The following is a 23,635-nucleotide window of genomic DNA, read 5'->3' on the forward strand; positions in this document are numbered from 1 at the left end:
GATTGAGGGGAGGTACTCTGCTCACCCCCACTGGCGTACTCCATTATCAGATAGAGCGTATTCTCTGTCTCGATCACCTCAAACAGCTGCACTGTAACACACACAGACAACTCAGTATAGTGGCACAAACAAACACACACAGTTCATAATGCACAAAGTGATTGACTGTGTGTTCCTTAGAGAAGGGAGATGTGCTGTAAATGCCAACAGTACGGTACAGCAGTTTATGGTTCAGCTGCATTCAGTATTAAATGTGACTGTGTGCTTTATAATAAATGGAGGTAGTCTACTGTCCTGGCTTTACATGAGCGACTGCACCCTATTGCCTTTATAGTGCACTATGTTTGACCAGGGCGCATAGGGAATATGGTGCTATTTGGGACACACCCTCTGGCCATTACAGGGGCAGCGCGATGGGGTCTGGGTGAGTGAGTGAGTCCCCTGGAAAGGAGGATCATTTTGAGCTCAGTGGGGAACTATTGTACATATCACATGTCCTGACTCCTGCTCAGCATCTGTTTTGACAGTAAAGGGGAACATTGCGTGAGGATGGCTGTTAGGCTGATGATGTTCTAGGGTGGGGTATGCCCTGCGGCGCTACACCCTGGAAGCTGGGGAGATTAGTGTAGCCGAGGCACTTACCGATATTTGGGTGGTTGAGGCCTTTCATGATCCGTACCTCTCTGAAGAGCTGGAGGAAAGAGAGAGAGCAGAAGCGAGTTAAAAGAATGTTATTTAATTATTCAAGTATTTTTTGCCCCAGAATTGGAACTCTTCACAGTCACACTGATATACAGGTATATATATATATTATAGTGCATATGAAGATAGGCAAGAAAGTGGGGGATGATCACAATCCCTGATTCACAATATAAGAACTGAACATCAGACAGGCGGATAGGAGGAGGTTAGCCCGCCTCCACCACTGTCACTCATTTATTCATTCATAATGAAGCTCAGCTGCTTCTCGGAAAATGGACGCACCTCCCCCTCCAACACTTGCTAGCTTTCTGCTAATTAGAGAGAGGACCACTCCAGGGACAGCCTGACTAGACAGAGTATCTCTCTCCCTCGACAGAGCCTCCCTCCCCACAGGAGGTGCTGCTGCTTTTAGCCTCTTCTAATTCTAGAAATGGTGGAGACACCACATCACATTGTTGCTGCAATGGTGGTGCAGCACGGGCACTGTCTGCCGCCGCTGTGTGTGATTCAATGCCCTGCGGTTATGAGGTGACACACAATCGTATATACACACTGTCTCACACCCACTATATTCCCACACACACACGGCCCTCCCTCGAACAAGTTCACAAGCCTCCTTTCCTGGTTTTGACATCTGCTGTAAGTGGGGGAACTGGGAGAGCTGACGGCATCTTGGGGATAATTATAGTGTGTGTGTGCACCAGCACAGAGAGTCCTCTCTTTCAACTGTATATGTTGAGACTGGGTGACGAGGCATCGGCTTGCTCTGACCACGTAAAAGGGAATGAGTGAGCGACTGTGGGCTAGGTTTGTGGATACTTCAATAAAGACAGAAATAGAGACAGACACAAAGTTACATTTCCTATTGTATTAGTGTGAGTGGAAGCAAGAGGAGGAAAGAGAGTAAGGGAGAAAGACAGGAAGGATAGGGAAAGAAACACACACAATGGCTGGAATGCGCTGATGGTTGTGTGAGAAGGCGACCAGCTTCCTTAGAAGTTCGAGCCCATTCTTCCAAAACACAGGGAGCTGCGTCTCACCATGCCTCTTTCTCAGCCCCCCTATGCTCGATCCTGTGATTCCGGCCTTCGACGGCAGCTTTCAAAAAAGATATCTGCACACGGAATTGGCAAGAGTAAAGTTGCTAGGATTATCTATATATTTTGGGTTGCCTTGAGGACAGAGGGAAACAGAGAGAAGGAAACTGGGAACGATTGAAATGTGTATGCCTCAGTGACTGTGCAAGCAAATGACTCACGTCTCAAATAAACATGCACAAACAGAACGGAGCTGGGCTCGTTGGTGTACAGTGTCCTGATTCAATGATTTAAATTACGCTCGTATAAATAATACGAGGAAGAATATCTAGGGATATGGCCAGGGGGAGGAGAAGTTTAAAAAAACAATATGAACATAGATTGTTTGTGGTGTTACTTGCGGGGGAAAGTTCCATCATAGCATAATGTAAGCATAGCTGTCTACTTCCTGGTGTGATGTAATAATACATTGAGGATGCCATAACAATGCGTGTTGCTTGAGGCGACTGGATGAGCCGACCTGCAGCATGGACATTACCAAACAGATTCCTGGTATTCTATGGCCCCCATTGTCCCGAGGACAAACTCAATATAGCTCCTATCGTCGGAAACAGTAGCCATGCTCTCCCTTTCGTGCTGTTGCACTGCAAAGTGACCTGCCTCAACCAGTATGGAGACATGTTTACAAAAAAACACAGTATGTGACGCAACACAAGATGTTGATCAGTTTGTCGCTGCGCCACATAATTTTAAAAAAGCAGGCGGTGTCCACAGACCCACTTTTGTTTACCAAGTTCAACTTCAGGTAGAGGGCTAGTTTAGTGTTGTTGTACCAATGTCTTGTGCATTTGTATCCAGGACCCTGCACTGAATGTAAATATTTATCAAAACCCAAGAAATATACAGTGGACTATAGGCTAGTGATACATGACTGTAGGATATAGGCTAGTGATACATGACTGTAGGATATAGGCTAGTGATACATGACTGTAGGATATAGGCTAGTGATACATGACTGTAGGATATAGGCTAGTGAGATGAAACACCGTACAGGGGAAAAAAACATCTGAGAAACCATGTTCGGCAAATCTGACTCACTGATTCCCTTGTTATCAATTGTCAAAGCCAAAGTTATTAGACGGTTATTTTCAATGGCAAAGTTATTAGATGGCTGTGCAGGGCAGCTGGACGCCCCCATGAATCTGCTGGTGGGCATGTGGCCCGTCTGAGAGAATCAGCCTGTGTGAAGCAGACATGTTACACAATAGTGCTGCTAATGTGGACCAGAGCTACTGTGAGTGCCACAAAGTATACATTCACACCCCACCGAGGGGATGTCATATTATCATTTAAATGACATGATGCATCTCCATGCGTGAACATACCATCCAAATCAAACACAGTCCCACATCCCTTGAGACTGTCTGTAATTGAATTGAAAAGAACAGAGCGCATCAGCTGTTCACCTGAGCTCTAAAGATAATAATCAGATAAGCCCGTCTCTCCTCTCCTCCCCCGCCGCCTCCTTGCTCTTTCTCTCTTCAGTCATATCCCCCTCCCTTCTATCTAGCACTTTCTCCCTCTCTCGCACGCCCATAAATGACTTCCTGGTCCATTCCCTTGGCAGTGGCCCTACGTCACTGTTGCCATACCAACCCCGGTACCAAAGCCAGACTCTCTAGTCCTTGTCCCATCCCCAGGCCAGTATCTTCCCAGGGGAGTTACTCCACCCCAACCCACCTCTGCCCTGTCTTGCCTGCCACCCTCAGCACGACAGGCCAGGGGGTGGGACAGCCCATCGACAGTATGCGTCTGTCTAATGCAGTCCTCCCTCCCTCCTCCCTCCCACCCTGTCCGTCACACCGGAAGCCGCTCTCGCTCTGAAGCAGAAAACAGAGATAGAACAACCAGGCAGAATTAATCAACTCTGAGCTCCCTCTGGTTTTTCTCCTGTTTTGCATGTGGATTTGCACAAAGCAGTTTACTAAGTTGTCTCTCTCTCTCAAAGCAGTTTACTAAGTTGTCTCTCTCTCTCAAAGCAGTTTACTAAGTTGTCTCTCTCTCTCAAAGCAGTTTACTAAGTTGTCTCTCTCTCTCTCGTTCTCTCTATGTGTCATTGTGAGTCGAGGTTACTGGGGGGGGGGGGGGGGGGGGGGGGGGGTCAGTCAGTGGTGGACACAGGCAGTTGTTGAACACAAGGCTGTGTTTTTGTCTGGGCCGCGTCCCCGCGGGCCTCACTCAGACCATTTAATCCAGGCCTTGTGTCCGAGCTCTCGCCTGAACAATCACACGCACAGTCGCATACACACACACAGGCAAAGTATGCCTGCACAGGACACACACATATACACTCGCTATACCCACACACAGACATTTTTGCAAATTGCTTCAACAAATATTTTACACAACCACATTGCGCACGTACAGTCACACACAAGCACACACCTCCTCCCCTTGACCACACTGTCATGTGACCAGAGAGAGAGCCAGAGAGAAAGCGAGCAAGAGAGGTAAACGGAACACACAGGCTCCCCTCTGAAATGACTCAGCAGAGCGACTGAATAACCTCCTCTTTCTCTGAAAGAGACGTCTATCCACGCCAACAGCCAACCCAGCCGTCGCCCATGAATGACTGTTCCCTCTCTCCCTGCATAAACAATAACATCTGATGCAAGTGCCACAGCCTACTGTCTCTAACCCCAACCCCACCAATAGAATACCCCTCCACCCCTCTGTCCCTGCTCTAAACCTCTCCCCACACACCCCAGCCCCCCTTAATGTCCCTATGGGACCCAGGCTGCTCCTCTGGGAAAGGGGGTGTGATTATGCAGAGGAGAGGCCATTCATGTTGGACACTGTGGTGAGGGGCGTTCCAAGGCCCCTGCTGTTGTCAACATGGCCCCTCAACAGAGACCTTGTTACAAGCCCATCTAAAACCACACAGTCACTTTGGAAGGAAGGGCCTGAGAATACAATGGGCCTGGTTGGGACTGTCTGGTTTCCAAGGTGTCTTGTGAACCAATAATGCATCAACAACATCTGTCTGGCCAGCAGCCCCAGGGGCCAGGGCTCAGGTGAGCGGTGCCTAGGGGCCAGGACAATTTTTAAAATGTATTTAATCTTTATTTAAGTAGGCAAGTCAGTTAAGAACAAATTCTTATTTACAATGACGGCCTACCCCGGGCTAACCCAGACGACGCTAGGCCAATTGTGCGCCACCCTATGGGACTCCCAATCACGGCCGGTTGTGATTCAGCCTGGAATCAAACCAGGGTCTGTAGTCACGCCTCTAGCACTGAGATGCAGTGCCTTAGACCGCAGTGCCACTCGGGAGCCTACAGGTGCTTCCATCCGGATTTGGGTTTGCCCTGTGTAGCACCCACATGCATTGAGGGTAGATTGGGTTCAAAGTTCAAACACACATTGGTGACTGTATATGGCCAAATTGGTATAGCATAATTCCATAAAATATACCTTCAGTTTAAGATCGCACACACTTAGATTCACTTTTCATTTAAGTGTTTGGATGATTCACGGACGGTAATAATAAGCAATAGTTTATTTCAGCTTATTATATAGATTATTTGACCATAGTTTAGGACTAGATGTCCTATAATGTAACTGTAACACTGAGAAGCTGACTGTCACGACTTCCACCGAAGTCGGTTCCTCTCCTTGTTCTGGCGACGTTCGGCGTCACCGGTCTTCTAGCCATCGTCGATCCACTTTTCATTTTCCATTTGTTTTGTCTTGTTTTCCTACACACCTGGTTTTCATTTCCCTCATTAATTGTTGTGTGTTTAACCCTCTGTTCCCCCCCCATGTCTTTGTGTGGAATTGTTTGTTGTAAGTCCTTGTGCACATGTTACCTGGTGGGCGTCAGGTTTTGTACCCATGTTGGTTATTTCTTTATGCCGTTGGTTTTGCTATTAAACTGCTCCGGCTATTACCTAGTTCTGCTCTCCTGCGTCTGACTTCCCTGCCACCAGTTACGCACCCCTTACAGACAGATTAAAATCTACACAGAGCATGAGGTAGTACAACCTTGTTTGGCAAGAAGCCATTAAACTCATTCAAGTCACATGACTATCCAGAACTACAGCAACGGATTTCAATTGTTTCCTGTAAAGGGTAGCAACAACAATCAATAGATCCCAAACAGAAAAGACACCACAGTCCATGTCTGCATCCCAAAATGGCACCCTATTCCCGTAGAGCTCTGGTCAAAAGTAGTGTACTACAGTGCTTTCAGAAAGTTTTCATACCCTTTGACTTATTCCACATTTTGTTGTGTTACAGACTGAATTCTAAACAGATTAAATTGACTTTTTCCCCTCACCTATCTACACCCAATATCCCATAATGAAAAAGTTAAAACATGTTTTCAGAAATGTTTGCTAATTTATTGAAAATGAAACACAGAACTATCCCATTTACATAAGTATTCACACCCCCGAGTCAATACATGTTAGAATCAATAGTCATCAATTACAACTGTGCGTCTTTCTGGTAAGTCTCTAAGAGCTTTGCAAACCTGGATTTTGCAATACTTGCACATCATTTTTATATTATTCAAGCTGTCAAGTTGGTTGTTGCTAGATGGTCATTTTCAAGTCTTGCCATAGATTTTCAATCCAATTTAAGTCAAAACTGTAACTAGGCCACCCAGGAACATTCAATGTCGTCTTGGTAAGCAACTCCAGTGTATATTTGGCCTTGTGTTTTAGGTTATTGTCCTGCTGAAAGGTGAAGTTGTCTCCCAGTGTCTGTTGGAAAGCAGACTGAACCAGGTTTCCTCTGGTGTTTTGCCGGTGCTTAGCTCTATTCAGTTGATTTTTATCCACAAAACAAATGACAATGACAACGATGACAATCATACCCATAACATGATGCAGCCACCACCATGCTTGAAAATATGAAGAGTGGTACTCAGTGATGTGTTGAATTGGATTTGCCCCAAACATAACATAACATTCTATTCAGGACAAAGTTCATGTCTATGCCACATTTTTTAAATTCAGTTTTACTATAGTGCCTTGTTGCAAACAGGATACATGTTTTGGAATATTTTATTCTGTAGAGGCTTCCTTTTTTTTCACTCTGTCAATTAGGTTGGTATTGTGTAGTAACTACAATGTTGCTGATCCATCCTCAGTTTAAAAGTCACCATTGGCCTCACGGTAAAATCGCTAAGTGATTTCCTTCCTCTCCGACAACTGAGTTAGGAAGGACGCCTGTGTCTGTCTGGGTGTATTGATACACCATCCAAAGTGTAACTAATAACTTCAATATGCTCAAAGGGATATTAAATGCCAGCCTTTCTTTTTTTCATCTACCAATAGGTGCCCTTCTTCGTGAGGTATTGGAATACCTCCCTGGTCTTTGTGGTTGAATCTATGTATGAAATTCACTGCTCGACTAAAAGATCTTACAGATAATTGTCTGGGGTACAGAGATGAGGTAGTCATTCAAAAATCATGTTAAACACTGTTATTGCACTGTCCATGCAACTTATTACGTGACTTGTTAAGCAAACGTTTACTCCTGAACTTATTTAGGCTTGCAATAACAAAGGGGTTGAATAATTATTGACTCCAGACATTTCAGTTTTTCATATTTTTATTAATTTGTAACAATTTTGAAAAACATAAAACCCACTCTGACATTATGGGGTATTGTGTTTAGGCCAGTGACACCAAATCTCAATTGAATCCATTTTAAATTCAGGCTGTAACACAACAAAGTGTGGAAAAAGTCAAGGGGCATGAATACTTTCTGAAGGGAATAGGGTGCCATTTGGGACACACCCTATGGGCAGCAATTCATAAACTGAATTACTGCACATATTCTGACCCCTGGAAGAACAGAATGAAAACCTCTCTTCCCATCATCCTTCAACAGTGTGGGGAAATATCCCGCCCCCCTCTGTATTCATTCCTTTAATATCTTAATGATACACACTACCCTCTGATACACAAACATACTGTCTGGCAGCGTCCTTATCTCGAGTGGCGCAGCGGTCTAAGGCACTGCATCTCAGTGCTAGAGGCGTCACTGCAGTCCCTGGTTCGATTCTAGGCTGCATCACATCCGGCCATGATTGGGAGTCCCATAATGCGGTGCACAATTGGCCCAGTGTCGTCTGGGTTTGGCCGGGGTAGGCCGTCATTGTAAATAAGAATTTCATCTTAACTGACTTGCCTGGTTAAATAAATAAAATAAATACAAATAAAATATCCCTTTCTCTACAACACACACACACTCTGTCTGTGCTCTTTGGTTCTGCCTCATCTCATGGTCGCTTGCTTTCTCAGGATCCCAGCTCCAGTACCCTGGCCCCCTGGATGCCCCCACTCCCTCTAGGTTCGGCTGTCCCCATTGTTCGTCTGTCTGGAATGCTGCTCCTAACTGAAGGGGCCTGATAGAGGGATAACAACCCCTCCCGCCTCGTCCCTGCCTGCATCCCTCTCCCAGCGCCGGATGGCTGCCTCCCGAATCCCTTTTGGTTCTTAAAGTAGCACCAGACTCTTGAAGGGGCCCTACATGGTCAAGGATTACACCCCCCCCCCCACACACACACACGCTCATGATGAAGCTTGAGAAAATCTTGACATCATCCAGATAAAGGTTAAATAAAATAAATAAAGACCAGAGAGAGAGATGGAAGATGAGGTGAATGGGGGTACAGAGAGGCTGAAGGGTGGGTGAGGTGTGAGGGACAGAAGTGACGTGAAGGATGGGGTGGGTGGAGACATGGAGGTGGAGGCCTATCACTGAGAGATGGATATCGGGGTTAAAAGTTAAAGGGCCTGGTGTGGAATAGGTCAGAGGTTGGGACGGGGAATGAGTGAGAGGTAGAGTGAGGGGTGGGGTAAGAAGGAGACATTAGGGGGTGGGAGGTTGAAAGGGGAGAGGTAGATGAGACATGGGGGGTTAGTATTTAGGGATATGAGATAGGCATGGGTTTGTAAGTGGTTGGGGTTGTTTCAGATACATGGAGCGCTTGTTAAAGGATGGGCGCAAGTGTCTGTCCTGCTCATGGCTCTGTGGACCATGCTGAAGCTGCTGGGAAAATACACTGTGTGTGTGTGTGTTAGCTGCCGGGGATCCCCCATGCAGCCACAAATGGGATTAGAGGGAGAGTGAGTGAGTTTGGGGGGCGGTGGGCCAACATGGAGCATTGCTGCTACAGCCCTGCTGTCACTGTCAGATTAAAGCCTGCAAAATGCAACCAGATTACCCCAAGAGTACTGCAGCATGGCAGCTGGCTGGGAGGGGGCGGAGCCTGGGCCCTTAAATCACCTGCCGCCACTTGGATGTGGGACGCTAGCTACTGTGGGGCCCCAGCCTCCAGAGAGACACCAGAGAGTACATCTGTGGTTACCCTGCATCGCCTGAAGAGAGGCGATGAGAGAAGAATAGAGACAATAAATAAAGTAGGAATAAAGTGGGGCAGGTGACTAATAGAGAGGAGGTCAGAGTGTGCGATGAGAGCGGGAGGGCGAAAAAACGACAGGGTGGGACAGGGGAGTGTTGCAAAACGAGATAGAGAGAGAGAGAGAGAGAGAGAAAGAGAGAGAGAGCACCTGGTGCTCTGGTCTAGTGTGTCCTGAATGGGAGGAGAATAGTGCTGACAGGACAACTGTCTGCCCGTTGCGCTACTGCAGCAGTATCCATCCACCAGTGTACCTCAGCATGCAGAGATCACAAACTGCCCCTGTCCCCCTCCCTCCCTCCCTGCCTGCATCCATCCCCAGTCCCCACCAGGCAACCACTCAACGCTGGGGGTGCATTGTTATTGGCCCTCTATTCCCAACAAAAGTTGTGCACTATATAGGGAACAGGGTGCCATTTGGGACGCATACATGGACCAGCCGGCATTTATAAGATAAATTCTTCAGGAATCAATGGCTACAGTATATAACTACTTTGAAATGGATATGCTAATCGAAACCTATTTAACCCTATGGTGGCCACTTGATCACTGAAAACTTGAAGACAGGAGTTTCTTGCAACAAAAAGTCTACAAATATGTTAACCTTACAGGATGTCTGCAAAGCGATAGTAGCTAACTAATTGTGAACAGTATAATTTGCAGTGGCTGGTGCCAGCCATATCTGTATCCGCGTCTGACAAATAATACCTTACACAGAGCCACAATCGATAGCTGTGTGTTTTAAATGGATTAAATTGTCCTAAGTAAGAGCCTGCTCCTGTTGTGCTGACAGGGTGGAAGCACAACGAGGCTAAAGTTTGGTCAACAGATGACGGTTTGGTCCGAATATGTGCAACAGACAAAGATCACCTCGTCAGAAGTCTGTGAGAAGATGGTTGATCAAAACATGTTTGCCTAGCAACAGGGAAGCATGAGTGTGATGTCATCTGCATCAATTCTCACATGGAAGGTGTGAATGCCTCACCATGCTCATCAGCACGTATGGACCCTCAGTAGCAACTGGACTGATTATGATGAGTGACTGGAGTTGCGTCTCAATTGGCACCCTATTCCCTATATAGTGCACTATACAGTGCATTCGGAAAGCATTCAGACCCCTTCAATTTTTTCCACATGTTGTTACGTTACAGCCTTATTCTAAAATGGATTAAATCGGTGTTTTCCCTCATCAAATCTAAACACAATACTCCATAAAGACAAAGCAAAAACTGTTTAGAAATGTTTGCAAATTTCTTAAAAATAAAAAATGAAATATCCCATTCACATAAGTATTCAGACTCTTTACTCAGTACTTTGTTGAAACACCTTTGGCATGGATTACAGCCTCAAGCTTTCTTGGGTATGATGCTACAAGCTTGGCACACCTTGATTTGGGGAGTTTCTCCCATTCTTCTCTGCAGATCCTCTCAAGTTCTGTCAGGTTGGATGGGGAGCATCACTGCACAGCTATTTTCAGGTCTCTCCAGAGATGTTTGATCGGGTTCAAGTCCGGGCTATGCCTGGGTCACTTAAGGACAGTCAGAGACCTGTCCCAAAGCCATTCTGCGTTGTCTTGGCTGTGTGCTTAGGGTCGTTGTCCTGTTGGAAGGTGAAACTTCGCCCTAGTCTGTGGTCCTGATTACTCTGGAGCAGACTTGACCCTTAGCATTCAGGCCAAAGAGTTCAATCTTAGTTTCATCAGACCAGAGAATCTTGTTTCTCATGGTCTGAGTCCTTTAGGTGCCTTTTGGCAAACTCCAAGCGGGCTGTCATGTGCCTTTTACTGAGGAGTGGCTTCCGTCTGGCCGCTCTACCATAAAGGCCTGATTGGTGGAGTGCTGCAGAGATGGTTGTCCTTCTGGAAGGTTCTCCCATTTCCACAGAGGAACTCTGGAGCTCTGTCAGAGTGACCATTGGGTTGTTGGTCACCTCCCTGACCAAGGCGCTTCTCCCCCGATTGCTTAGTTTGGCCAGGTGGCCAGCTCTAGGAGGAGTCTCGGTGGTTCCAAACTTCTTCCATTTAAGAATGATGGAGCCCACTGTGTTCTTGGGGACCTTCAATGCTGCAGAAATTTTTGGTACCTTTCTCCAGGTCTGTGCCTTGACACAATCCTGTCTCGGAGCTCTACAGACAATTCCTTCGTCCTCATGGCTTTGTTTTTTGCAAAGGACATGTATTGTCAACTGTGGGACCTTATATAGACAGGTGTGTGCCTTTCTAAATTATGTCTAATCAATTGAATTCACCACAGGTCAACTCCCATCAAGTAGTAGAAACATCTCAAGGATGATCAATGGAAACAGGATGCACCGGAGCTCAATTTCGAGTCTGAATACTTATGTAAATAAGGTATTTCTGTCTTTTATTTTTAATACATTTAAAAAAAAAACTTTTCGCTTTGTCATTATGAGGTATTATGTGTAGATTGATGAGGATTATTTATTTTTTAATCCATTTTAGAATAAGGCTGTAATGTAACAAAATGTGGAAAAAGTCTGAATACTTTCCGAATGCACTTTAGGGAATAGGGTACAAAAGGGACGCACCATGGGAATAAGCCTGTATGATGTGTGGTCAAACCAAGCTCAGGTCTGCTGTTCAATTGCCTCAAAATGAGGAGGGACATACATACACAATTCAATATATGTCTCTGTCCTCCATTGGTTTTGTCTGAAGAAAGCCTACTACAGTCATACGAGGTCGGGCCAGCATACTAATCTGATTACAGCTTCTCTATGCAATGTATCTATACATAGGCTCCGTCTGCCCATGATCTCTGAGCACACTGGACAGTTATGTGCATCGCTCCATGCTTAAATAGAAATCCACTTAGTTCCACTGAGGGGCAACACATGATACAGCAGCACCTTCCTACAGTTCTCTCTATCATGTAGGCCTATGGACAGCAACATTATCATTGCATAGTTGTCAATGTTCCAAAATCATTGCCCCATCACTCCCATGGATTTGTAGCTAGTGGTGGCTAAAGCTAGCTGAAGTTTGTAATGGCTGTTTAGAGAAAACAGAACTATGGATTATAGGGATGTGCATATTTCCCTTTTAAGAAGATTCAATACGCATCTAAATACATGGACTACGATCCAGGAACGACATGTTTTGGTTTGAAACGATTGGGTGCGATTAGAGAATGTGTGTTTGTGTGGTGTGTAAATGACGTATGTCTATGAGCACCTGAGCAGTGCCATAAGGGAGACCTGGGCATCTACCACCCCACTACCACTATCAGATTATTGGGGAAATGTAGACTGTTTTTTGTCCCCCCACTTTGGTTCTGAAATCACCATCACCTACTAATTAACTTGTCATTTTTGCAGTTTAAGTATTTTAGTTAGTAATGTATCAATATTTATTGTTTACAAATTAGCTATGACATAGCCAATGAATATATAGCACAATTTTGGATGTCACCCCCAACTCAAAATCTAATGGTTTTGACCGTTTGGAAGATTTTATGGAGAGATCTTCTCTTCTCCTCTCCTCTCCTCTCGCTTCGGCCATGCAGTGCGCCTCGCACATGTGATTGCTGTCCTTGTTATGAAATTATCAACTTTACCCTGTATATAAAAGAAATGACCATATACACTGATTGTTTAAAGCAAAACTACCAAAACTATTGCTGATGGTGAACCTGAACAATCAGCAGGTATAGCCAGATCAGAGTTGTGTCTCTAGTAGATTACTTTTTATTTGGTTTTTTTTGCAAGCCATTTTAGCATTAGAATGCTGAAGGTGCCACATGTGAATCGCTACATCCTCAATGGATAACAGTTTCTCCTATATCTGAGAAATAGACTACTTTCACGGTTAGGAACCATCTCAAATCCAAATGGTAAAATCCTGAACTTCCCTTTAACTGGCCCTGAAATCCCTGGTATGTATGCAGCAAAATTATTGGTGCAATCCGGGATCCTTTCGTTGTCCCTACCCTAAACCCTGACACCTACCCCAGTGTTTCCCAAACTCGGTCCTCAGGAGCCCAAGGGGTGCACATTTTAGTTTTTTGTCCTAACACTACACAGCCAATTCAAATGATCAAAGCTTGATGTTAGTTGATTATTTGAATCAGCTGAGTAGTGCCAGGGCAAAAACCAAAACGTGCACCCCTTGGGATCCCAAGGACCGAGTTTGGGAATCCCTGCCTTACCCCAACCATAACACTAACCTTAACCATTTTAAATTTCAACGGGGTAGGGACACCCCAAGGATTCTGGATAGCAAGTACCACAATAAAACCATCAAAACATCCCAGACACTATAAGCCTCCTAGAACTTAGAATGAGGTCAAAGGTTAGGCCATTGCATCATCTCACTGGCCAAATGTCCACCAAAACAATCACACAGGAGTCCACTTCCTGTCACTGTATATTGATATTAGCCTAGTTGTTTAGCCTAGATAGTAGCCTAGGTGAGAAAGTTATCAGCTGTGTAGGAACAGAGTGCAGACAGAGTGCAGGTCAGCATAATATAGTCAATATCAAAACAAAAACCATGACGTTAGGAAGGTTACATTCAAGCTGTTACATTCAAGGTAACCATCATTATCTCAAATGTCATGAAGAGAATGGTTCTCAATGCCTCTTGATGCTGTTTGTGTCTTGCAAAACTGTGTGACGTCGCATGCTTTGTTAGGCCTCGTTGCTGGATAAGAATTTTAATCATTGCATCTCCAAACTGTTTCTCATGACAACCACACAACAGCACTCACCTTCTGTAGGCTGGTCGGGTTGAGCTGGTTTTTGTCAATGATCTTTATTGCAACCTGAAACGGCGAGAGACAAATCATTACGATCAGTGATACCAAAACAGTGACATATTCAAGAGCATTAGTAGATCTCAAAGCTCAAACTCCAAAACAAACCAACAGGTCATATGGCCCCATAAATGGCTGAACAGCGTGATTTGTCTCGGTCAAAGTGTGAGTGAGACTAGGACTGTAATGGTTCACTACACACTGCCCTCCAAATGATCCCATTCCATGTCATTAGGTTGAACTTTATGGCAATCCTGTGTAATTATACACCTAAAAACGTGGGTCATGACTTGGGCTAACGTTAAATTATGTTTACAACTACACAGGCCTTAAAAGTCATGACAGACTAGAACAAACCCAGTCTTGTTCTGTCCAAAATGAAAGGGATAATCTCTAAAACTACAACGACCATCCATCCACCCCATATGTTCCAGGCTCTCACCACAACCAGCCAGTCAAATGGCCTATTACAAACCTCATTGGCCGTGTGCACTATTCCTACCAGCCCAACCCCATTCTTCAGTCAAGTACCCACTTCTCCACCCCAGCCTCACCCCTCAGTTTAGCCCATCCACACCTCCAGCCCAGTCCAGCCTCACCTCTCAGTCTAGCCCACCCACACCTCCAGCCCAGTCCAGCCTCACCTCTCAGTCTAGCCCATCCACACCTCCAGCCCCCCAGCCCAGTCCAGCCTCACCCCCCAGTCTAGCCCATCCACACCTCCAGCCCCCCAGCCCAGTCCAGCCTCACCCCTCAGTCTAGCCCACCCACACCTCCAGCCCAGTCCAGCCTCACCTCTCAGTCTAGCCCATCCACACCTCCAGCCCCCCAGCCCAGTCCAGCCTCACCCCTCAGTCTAGCCCACCCACACCTCCAGCCCAGTCCAGCCTCACCTCTCAGTCTAGCCCATCCACACCTCCAGCCCCCCAGCCCAGTCCAGCCTCACCCCCAAGTCTAGCCGATCCACACCTCCAGCCCCCCAGCCCAGTCCAGCCTCACCCCTCAGTCTAGCCCATCCACACCTCCAGCCCAGTCCAGCCTTACCCCTCAGTCTAGCCCATCCACACCTCCAGCCCCCCAGCCCAGTCCAGCCTCACCCCTCAGTCTAGCCCATCCACACCTCCAGCCCCCCAGCCCAGTCCAGCCTCACCCCTCAGTCTAGCCCATCCACACCTCCAGCCCAGTCCAGCCTCACCCCTCCGTCTAGCCCATCCACACCTCTAGCCCCCCAGCCCAGTCTCACCCCTCAGTCTAGCCCATCCACACCTCCAGCCCCCCAGCCCAGTCTCACCCCTCAGTCTAGCCCATCCACACCTCCAGCCCCCCAGCCCAGCCCAGTCTCACCCCTCAGTCTAGTCCATCCATACCTCCAGCCCCCCAGCCTCACCCCTCAGTCTAGCCCATCCACACCTCCAGCCCCCCAGCCTCACCCCTCAGTCTAGCCCATCCACACCTCCAGCCCAGTCCAGCCTCACCTCTCAGTCTAGCCCATCCACACCCCCAGCCCCCCAGCCCAGTCCAGGCTCACCTCTCAGTCTAGTCCATCCACACCTCCAGCCCAGTCCAGCCTCACCTCTCAGTCTAGCCCATCCACACCTCCAGCCCAGTCCAGCCTCACCTCTCAGTCTAGCCCATCCACACCTCCAGTCCAGTCTCACCTCTCAGTCTAGCCCATCCACACCTCCAGCCCAGTCCAGCCTCACCTCTCAGTCTAGCCCATCCACACCTCCAGCCCAGTCTCACCTCTCAGTCTAGCCCATCCACACCACCAGCCCAGTCCAGCCTCCCCCTTAGTCTAGCCCATCCACACCTCTAGCCCAGTCCAGTCTCACCTCTTTGCCCGTCAAGATGTGCCTGGCCAGCTTGACCTTGGCGAAGTTGCCCTTGCCGATGGTCTTGAGCAGACGGTAGTTGCCAATGTGCGGCTGCTCGTCCGAACATGAGGCGATAGAGTTCCGGCATCGTGCTCCGAGTGATCTGCTCGACCAACCGGTGCTTTTCTCAGAGCGGCTCGTCGAGAGAGAGGTATGCTGGGAAAAGAGACAGGGGTCATAAACACAATGCAAAACAATCTAGCTGCATCGCATCTTGACATCAATGGCGTGAAATCACATTCTGGGCCAATAGATGATTCTAGAACACATACAATTGATTTAAGCACACATCATCTAAGAAATTCTGGTGATCTAGAACCCCCAAATGTCTACACATCTGAAACTACCAAAGGCAACATTTGTAATGGTTTTGTGTAATGGAATTGTTCATGTCGATTGTTGAGTGGCCATGAGTAATGCATCAGTGTCGGTTGAGAAAAACCTGTTGATGGGATTAGAGAACGCTATTGGGCTGATAGTAAATACTGAGTAGCGCCAAGCTAGCTAGCACATTAACACATATGGGTTAGCAGTGGCTCATGAGGCCTGTGGAAGCCAAGGAAGGCAGCTAATCTCATTCCAGCCCACATTGCTGGCATTCTTCACACGCCTGCTCCTCAGGTCATAAAATAGAAACGAGTGTCGTGGCCCAATTTGGCATCTCCTAATCGATCTGCTCTGGAATGCACGACACCACACTGTAGCGCACGGCAAGTTGCGCTCACACGCCAACGCGACATGACGGCTCAACATTCCTCCTACACAGAGCCCTGGCTCGTTGGGTTACCCATCGGAGCATGTTCCAAGTCAACAAAGCATAAATGGAGAGTTTGGATAACACAATCTATGACAGCATTTATTAGAATCATTTCAAATAACTATCGACATTTTGAGAATAGTTTGGATAAGAGTCACAGCATGGTGTTCCTGAAGCAACAGTGTCATTTCAGAGAGATTACACTTTACAACGTGGCGTCACTAATGACTTTAGGATACAGTGCCAATGCAGGAGAATTAAGAAAAAGAGAGGGAGGAGGGAAGGGAGAAGTGGAGGGACAAGGTTAAAATATTTTTCATCAACTGAATAATTTAGGTGAGGTGTGGTGAGGGAAGGGACATGTGGGGCCCCTAATGGAATAGGGCAGGAGAGGGGTGCATTCGGGTGGTTTCTAAGATGTGACCTTTTTCCTTTCCTAGTGATTTTACCTTGATCTCATTTGAAAAGATCACAGTGTTCAAGGTAAAGCGGGTAGGAAAAGGAAAAGCGAGAAGAGGATCGCGTTTGAATGAATCAAACCGTCCTCATTTACTCCTCGTTCACTCTGATGTCTATAAACTGAAATATAAATCATGAATGAAGTAACATTTGACCATGTATCCATATTTCCGGAGGAACTCACTATAATGAAGATAATTATGATTTTGTGGTATATAAATCGTGTTACGCCAACGTTTCAGCGAACATCCCAAAATTAGTTTAAACAGTCAAACCACGACATTATCTTTAGACGGAGCTATGGCGACATTAATCAACAACGCTTCAGCAAAGAATACTCCTCTTCATCCTTGGCAAACTAACGTAGGTAAGGACTAATAGAGCGTCCTTCCCTTGATCATTCAATAAATCTGAAAGCGGTTTTCCTTGCTACCTGTCAAAAACGCCCAGGTCACTTAAGGCATTAGGAACTTTGAATAGCCTCAAAGGACTATTCAATGCACCCAGAGAGATAGACGTGAGATTAAAAAGACAGATGCAAGCGGGATGAGGCCCACAATCTCATCAGTATCCCCACGCACAACCAGTTCCCAGCTTCAGACCACAGCCAGGGTAGCACAGGGAAGGCATAGTGTATAACCTTCCGACAGAATAGTGCACACTCATTCCCAGGAGAGATCCCGCTGCCTGACTGAGACCAACTGTCTTTCTTTAAAACACACACGTCGTTACCGGCCGTGACCGAGAGTTTCATGGGGCGGCGCACAGTTGGCCCAGCATCGTCCGGGTTAGGGGAGGGTTTGGCCGGAGGGGCTTTAAATGGCTCATCGCGCTCTAGCAACTCCTTGTGGCGGGCCGGGCGCCTGCAGAATGACTTCAGTCGTCAGCTGAACGGTGTTTCCTCTGACACATTGGTGCAGCTGGCTTCCGGGTTAAGCGGGCGGGTGTTAAGAAGCGCGGTTTGGCAGGTAATGTTTCGTAGGACGCATGGCTCGACCTTTGCCCTTACCGAGCCCGTTGGGGAGTTGCAGTAAACTGTTTTTTAAAAGAACACAAACACGCAGACACCAACTCACACAACCATAAATGTGCAATGCACAAGCAAGCGCACAAGCCTTAACCCCAGATCAGCACATCATGTGAAACAGAGCATTTGGTGCTGCATCAGACTACTCTTGGCAGAGCCCTTTCAACCCCCCATCCCCCTCAACCAGTCTGGTTTATCACTCCTCTCATCCACCTGTTCCCATGTCGTGTCCCTCGCTCGTTCGCTCCCAAGGGAAGGAGGAGAGCTCCTATTGGGCATTGTCTCTAACCGAGCTCCATTGTCCCTGCCTGCATCCCTATCCCGCTAGGTGTGACAAGCCCTCAAGTTAGCCTCCTCCCCTTCATCTCCCCCTCCCCAAAAAACAAATCAATTCGGCTCCCTCTCCTCTCCACACACGAGCCCAACCATCTTTTGTCTAGTGTTGGTATATTTCTCTCATTTTCAGCCAACCTCACAATCTGGGTTTCTCTCTTTCCCCCGCCCCTTTCCATTTTCCCCTTTCAAGGAGATCCCATCGATTCTCTCTCTCCGTCCGATTGCCACGCCAATGCATTCAGATAGAGGGATGAAGGCTGAGGGCAGAGGGCTGAGTACGAGATGGTGTCGCTGATACATACATAGAGAGACTGGAAAGGTGGGTGGGGCAAGACTAGAGAGACATTTGGCATAGGGCGGCTGGGGATACTCTAACCCCAATAAAACAAAATCGCATCTTGATATCCAAGTTAGGACGTCCTTCTGCACCGTTTTCCTAAAACCAAACTGTCCATTGTTTCAATCCACACCTTTTCTAATGAAACAACGCAGGATGCATGTTGTAGCAGTCCAACAGAGTAGGGTCACAGACAAGTCTTGGAGGTGAAACTGAACAACAACAAAAACGTCAAGAACAAAAAACAAGTGACTATAAGCCTGTGATTTTTACTTGTTTGTTGCTACAACAATGTTCTGTGTGGGCCATGAGAACCCTGGAGGGTGAAGGCCAGAATAATCAAGTGTGAGAGATTGGATCCGTTTGAGTGTAAACAATAGGGAATGGATAGAATCTCAAATGTTCCACAAAATAACATTCAACCAGCTGAAATAAATGGAAGGTGCTGCTGGGTCAAAAGAGAATTAGTCATAGTCAAGTAGATAGAAGGAGATACAGGTCGTGTCATAGCCCACAACTACATCAACAGGAAGTGACATGAACACCAGTACACCCAACAAGTATGCTATACCTGTTTCTAGTCTAAGTTCTGGCGCTCTCAACCATGTCCTTCTAAAAGAAGCTGGTAAAATAGAGAAAGAATTTCAGGCTCAAGGCTTCACCTCCCTCAGAGGAAAGTAGTCCAGACCCAGTCATGTGATGGCAGCCTGGAGGTACACTCAGTTTCCTGTGCATCACTGGGCAAGGTGAGGGCAGCCCTGAGATATTAGGTCAGTGTGGCAACCTACAAGAAATGCATACAGGCCAATAAAAGCCTGTAAGCGTAGGTTAGCATGAGTGCTAACATGTATAAATCATTCGGATAGGCTACATGGCAATCTGTACCACCTGTGTCTATGGGCATACCACTGTAAACAAATGTGAACCACTTCCATCTTTGAGTAAGGCTGGACAGTGCTTGGGGGCTATGTTCGCCTCTGATCACATGGATAGTGTGCGGCATAATAAAACAATAGGAGGCATCCTGCTAAGCTTTGCTGTGCAGTTTGCCTGACGTGGGTGGGGAGGGATGATGATTGGTCAGGGTTACACCATCCCGCCACCACGCATTCCGTCTTTGCACAATGCCCTCCACCCCACAACCCCCTCTCAGACTTACTCTCTCTGCCTGTGATGGGTGTTTCACTCAGACTGGATCTGTCCATAGAGTATAATCTCACTGTAACCTCAAGAAAAATATGATGGCATATGAATTGCTACCAATGACAAAATCTATGTCCCTCTTACCAATGTGGATGGTTGGAATGTCTCTGTTCATAAATGCTTGAAATATATCCTCTCTAGCACCCATCTAAGAGGACTTGGGCAACAGGAAGTTCTGACACTAGCCAGCGTCACTTACTGTCCTGAAGAGCACGGTGACATGCCACGTTTTCACATCATCAAACTGTGCAGTGTTTCCTGGACTGGCTGACAAGGAAATCCAGCTTGGTAAAAAGTGTGAATATGACAGCATCCAAAAATGTTGATAGACTTTGGCCAAAACATATATCCCAATTTTCACTGGCAGGCAGCTGCATTAGGGAACCTGACTGAACCAATATTAGGCTACTTTACTGGCACCAAGCTAGTAAATACAGTGACAGATCGTTTGCTCTGTCGTGCAGAAGTCAGACTGAGCTAGTGAACTATAGTTTCTTCTGCCCGTATCAATCCCCATCAATTACTTTTAGTTCCACAGCAGTTACATGTCAGTACATTTTCACACAAAACCTGCTTTGCCGTTAATCCAGAGCATTGACTGATCTTTTGGCAAATACCATTGTGTTGATTGAGGGCAGATTAGTTTGCAGCAATGACCTAACATGCTCTATTCTTTGGGTGTCCCAGACAGTCTGCTCTGCTGCCTGCCAGTGAATTCTACAGCATGACTCATGACTGAATGTACTCTCCTCAGTCAGTCCAGTCTGTAAACTACCACTGGTGTTTTACCAGAACCATGAGCAACAGAGCTGAGAAGCCACTGCGGATAATGGCTCCAGAACACTAGACACACACAGGCACTGCAGCCAGTGTTGTTCACAGCACACGTCTCACCTTGGCGTCAGATGAGCAGCCCAAACAAAACCTTGAAATGTGAAGACCATGTGCTAACGGCAAAGAACACTACAGCAGGAAAGGTCCATACCCTCAGGGCTTATACCCTAACCAATATAATACTAGAATAACCCCTCAAGCTATCATCAGGATCATTCAATCCTAAGTATATCTCAGCACCAGAAGAGGTGAGAAGTCTTTCCCAAAAGTATTTGTATGAAGAGCAGAAGAGAATGAGGGTCAAACTTGAATATCTTAACAATCTGCCTCTGAGGAGTGCCTGAAGCCTCCACATTCAGTACTACTTCAACAAATGCGTTCAAAACAAAATGGCCACACACACACAATCCCACTTTCAAATCTCTCATAGGATAAGCTTCTATACAAACTAAGCAAATTACAGATACAAATCTGTTCATGATGTATTAGGTGACAGGATTCCTTCCCTTGAAGTGAATTTTCCATTGCAACAGGTCTAATAATCCCCCACATAGGCACGTGCTAGTAACACAAACACACATCAACAGAGACAGATGAAAAGAGAGAACTGAACTCTACCAGCAAGCACTTCTGCTTATTTATGTTGCCTTATTTCTCGCTGTGTCAGATATCCGTCTCTTTTTCTCTCATCCGACACACAAACCAAACACACAGTCTGCTCAGTCAGGTTCTCTAATCAATGCAACTGAGGAGCCTGAAATGAATTTAACTGATGCTCTTATCCAAAGCCACTTACAGTGCACTGCACAGCCTACACAGGTCATCTATACAACATTGCCATAAGAAACAGCCTAAACACCAGCAAAAACACAGGAGCACTGGCTCAGAGAGACAGGGCCATTAGCCTTCAATAGGAAGGTTCATTTTACTTTACTACAGTATGCAACGTGTGAAACCAGATGCTTTGCTCACAGAACAAAACGCTGTCACGAGACTGAGCCTACCATATTGCTCAACTGTTGCAATTGTGCTCTGGTCATAACCCCACACAGGAGTCGCATGGAACACATGCCTATCTGACCTTCTGCTGAAGACGTTTCCAACGTCGAGGCCAGGGGAGGACAAGCAGTACCGTGCAGTGAGACTGAGTAGGTTTATGTAAATAGGATAGATCCTACCATATTCTATGAGTCCCCTATAAAACAAATATGAAACTAGGCATGAAATTAAACTAGGACTAATGACTCTACCATCTATATCAACAGCTACAAGCCTAGTGTCTTCAATGAGGACTGAATCTTACATTTTCCAATAATCATTCATCCAGATTAAATCATTTGTAATTATGAACTTTAGGTGAAGAATCTTTCCACAAAAAGGCCATTCCTTTTTTCCAAATCCAGACAATGCTCAATTTCACAGTGACCCTTCAGTTGTGGAAATTGAAACAGTTCCCCCAACAACAACCTTTTGACTTGAATGTGACACTTCTGTAATGTTCACTCAATTCATCCAGCTGAAATCTATTTCAAACTCAATGAAAATGTAGCAGTCGAACACAGGAGTGGAATGCTCTAGCGCAGCCTAGTCGCTCTGGAAAGCGACAGTAGGCCCCAGGTGGAACAGATGTCTTACATGCTGACCAGACCACGTGTGCATGCACCATCGCGCGCAAGTTTATTTTTTTTCCTCCCACACCAGATGCGATCAGAACACGCAGATTGAAATATTAAAACAAACTCAGAACCAATTATATTAATTTGGGGACAGGTCAAAAAGCATTAAACATTTATGGAAATGTAGCTAGTTAGCTTGCTGTTGCTAGCTCATTTGTCCTGGCAATGATTGAATAACATGTATGTGTAAATGTATTTTGCAAAGCTGGCACAAGCATATTATGCATCGCTAGGTAACATAGTTAGCTAGGGCTGGACAATATGGACAAAATATCATATCACAATATTTTTCACGGTATGGCGGTATTTGAGGGTATTTCAATTTTTCTGAATATTAAAAGATCTTAATAGGCTTTATGAGTAATGCATGACACTAGAAAGGCCACACATTAATTCTAAGGGATTTTATTGGTCTTTCTCGGTTCTGATGGTTTTATACTCAACCAAACTAGGACAAAATTGACAGTGATGTAGTCCAATTTGTAGAACTTTGCATTTATTTAGCACTGTATCAAAATACCTTAATAGATGGTATTGTAACAATGTGGATCCATACCAGTATACCGGTCTTCGCAATATATCGCCCAGCCCCACACTCAGACCTGGAGACACACAGGTAAAGTGACACCAGAATGCAGCAGTTACGTAACAGAGCAGGGAGCTGTGTGCGAATGTTCTTGAAGCAATTTAAATAGACTCCTGTCCTGACAGCTTTCCAAATAAACCAGTTCAACACAACCAAAGCTAGCCTGATACTTAGGCTTACTTGGTCATATAAATGGGAGTATATCAAGTTCATTTCTACTAGACGATAGTCATCTTTAACAAGATGAGCAGGTCAAGTATAGTCCACCATTGATACAAGGTACTGTTCAATGCAAATCAACAGACTGAACAATCCTATGTGACCTGCATATCTTCAATGGGATTCCTTTTCATGTAGACAGCCAAATCATGAATCCATCAATCCAAGGCCACACAATGGCTTTGTTCTGTGCCACCAAGAAAAACCTGTTAATTCATTCAGACCTGCATGTGGTTACATTATAGAGGCTCGTGAATTATTTGCAAAGGGGACAAACTATTGACAGGTAAATAAAACAAAACATTTATAAGCAAAATGTATGACTAAAAGTTTGTTCACAATATTGGGCGTTCTCTGTATATTTGCAAGCTGAGCTGGATA

The 23,635-nt window shown here is 46.0% G+C and overlaps 1 protein-coding gene across 6 annotated transcripts in view; it reads right to left on the minus strand.

Moving 5' to 3' along the window:
* Positions 1-23,635, minus strand: part of LOC110507606 (MAP/microtubule affinity-regulating kinase 4) — a 54,491-nt gene that overhangs the window by 21,699 nt on the left and 9,157 nt on the right. For all 6 annotated transcript variants that reach the window (XM_021587699.3, XM_036965365.2, XM_036965364.2 and 3 more), the window contains exons 2-5: positions 15,779-15,976; positions 13,902-13,955; positions 643-691; positions 26-91 (exon numbers count right to left, since the gene is read on the minus strand). In XM_021587699.3, the coding sequence (XP_021443374.1) occupies positions 26-91; positions 643-691; positions 13,902-13,955; positions 15,779-15,976 (367 nt within the window). The remainder of the gene's footprint in view (positions 1-25; positions 92-642; positions 692-13,901; positions 13,956-15,778; positions 15,977-23,635) is intronic.

Source organism: Oncorhynchus mykiss, chromosome 27 (assembly GCF_057628025.1).
Source record: "Oncorhynchus mykiss isolate SJ-2025 chromosome 27, ASM5762802v1, whole genome shotgun sequence".
In the NCBI taxonomy this organism is placed as follows: Eukaryota; Metazoa; Chordata; class Actinopteri; order Salmoniformes; family Salmonidae; genus Oncorhynchus; species Oncorhynchus mykiss.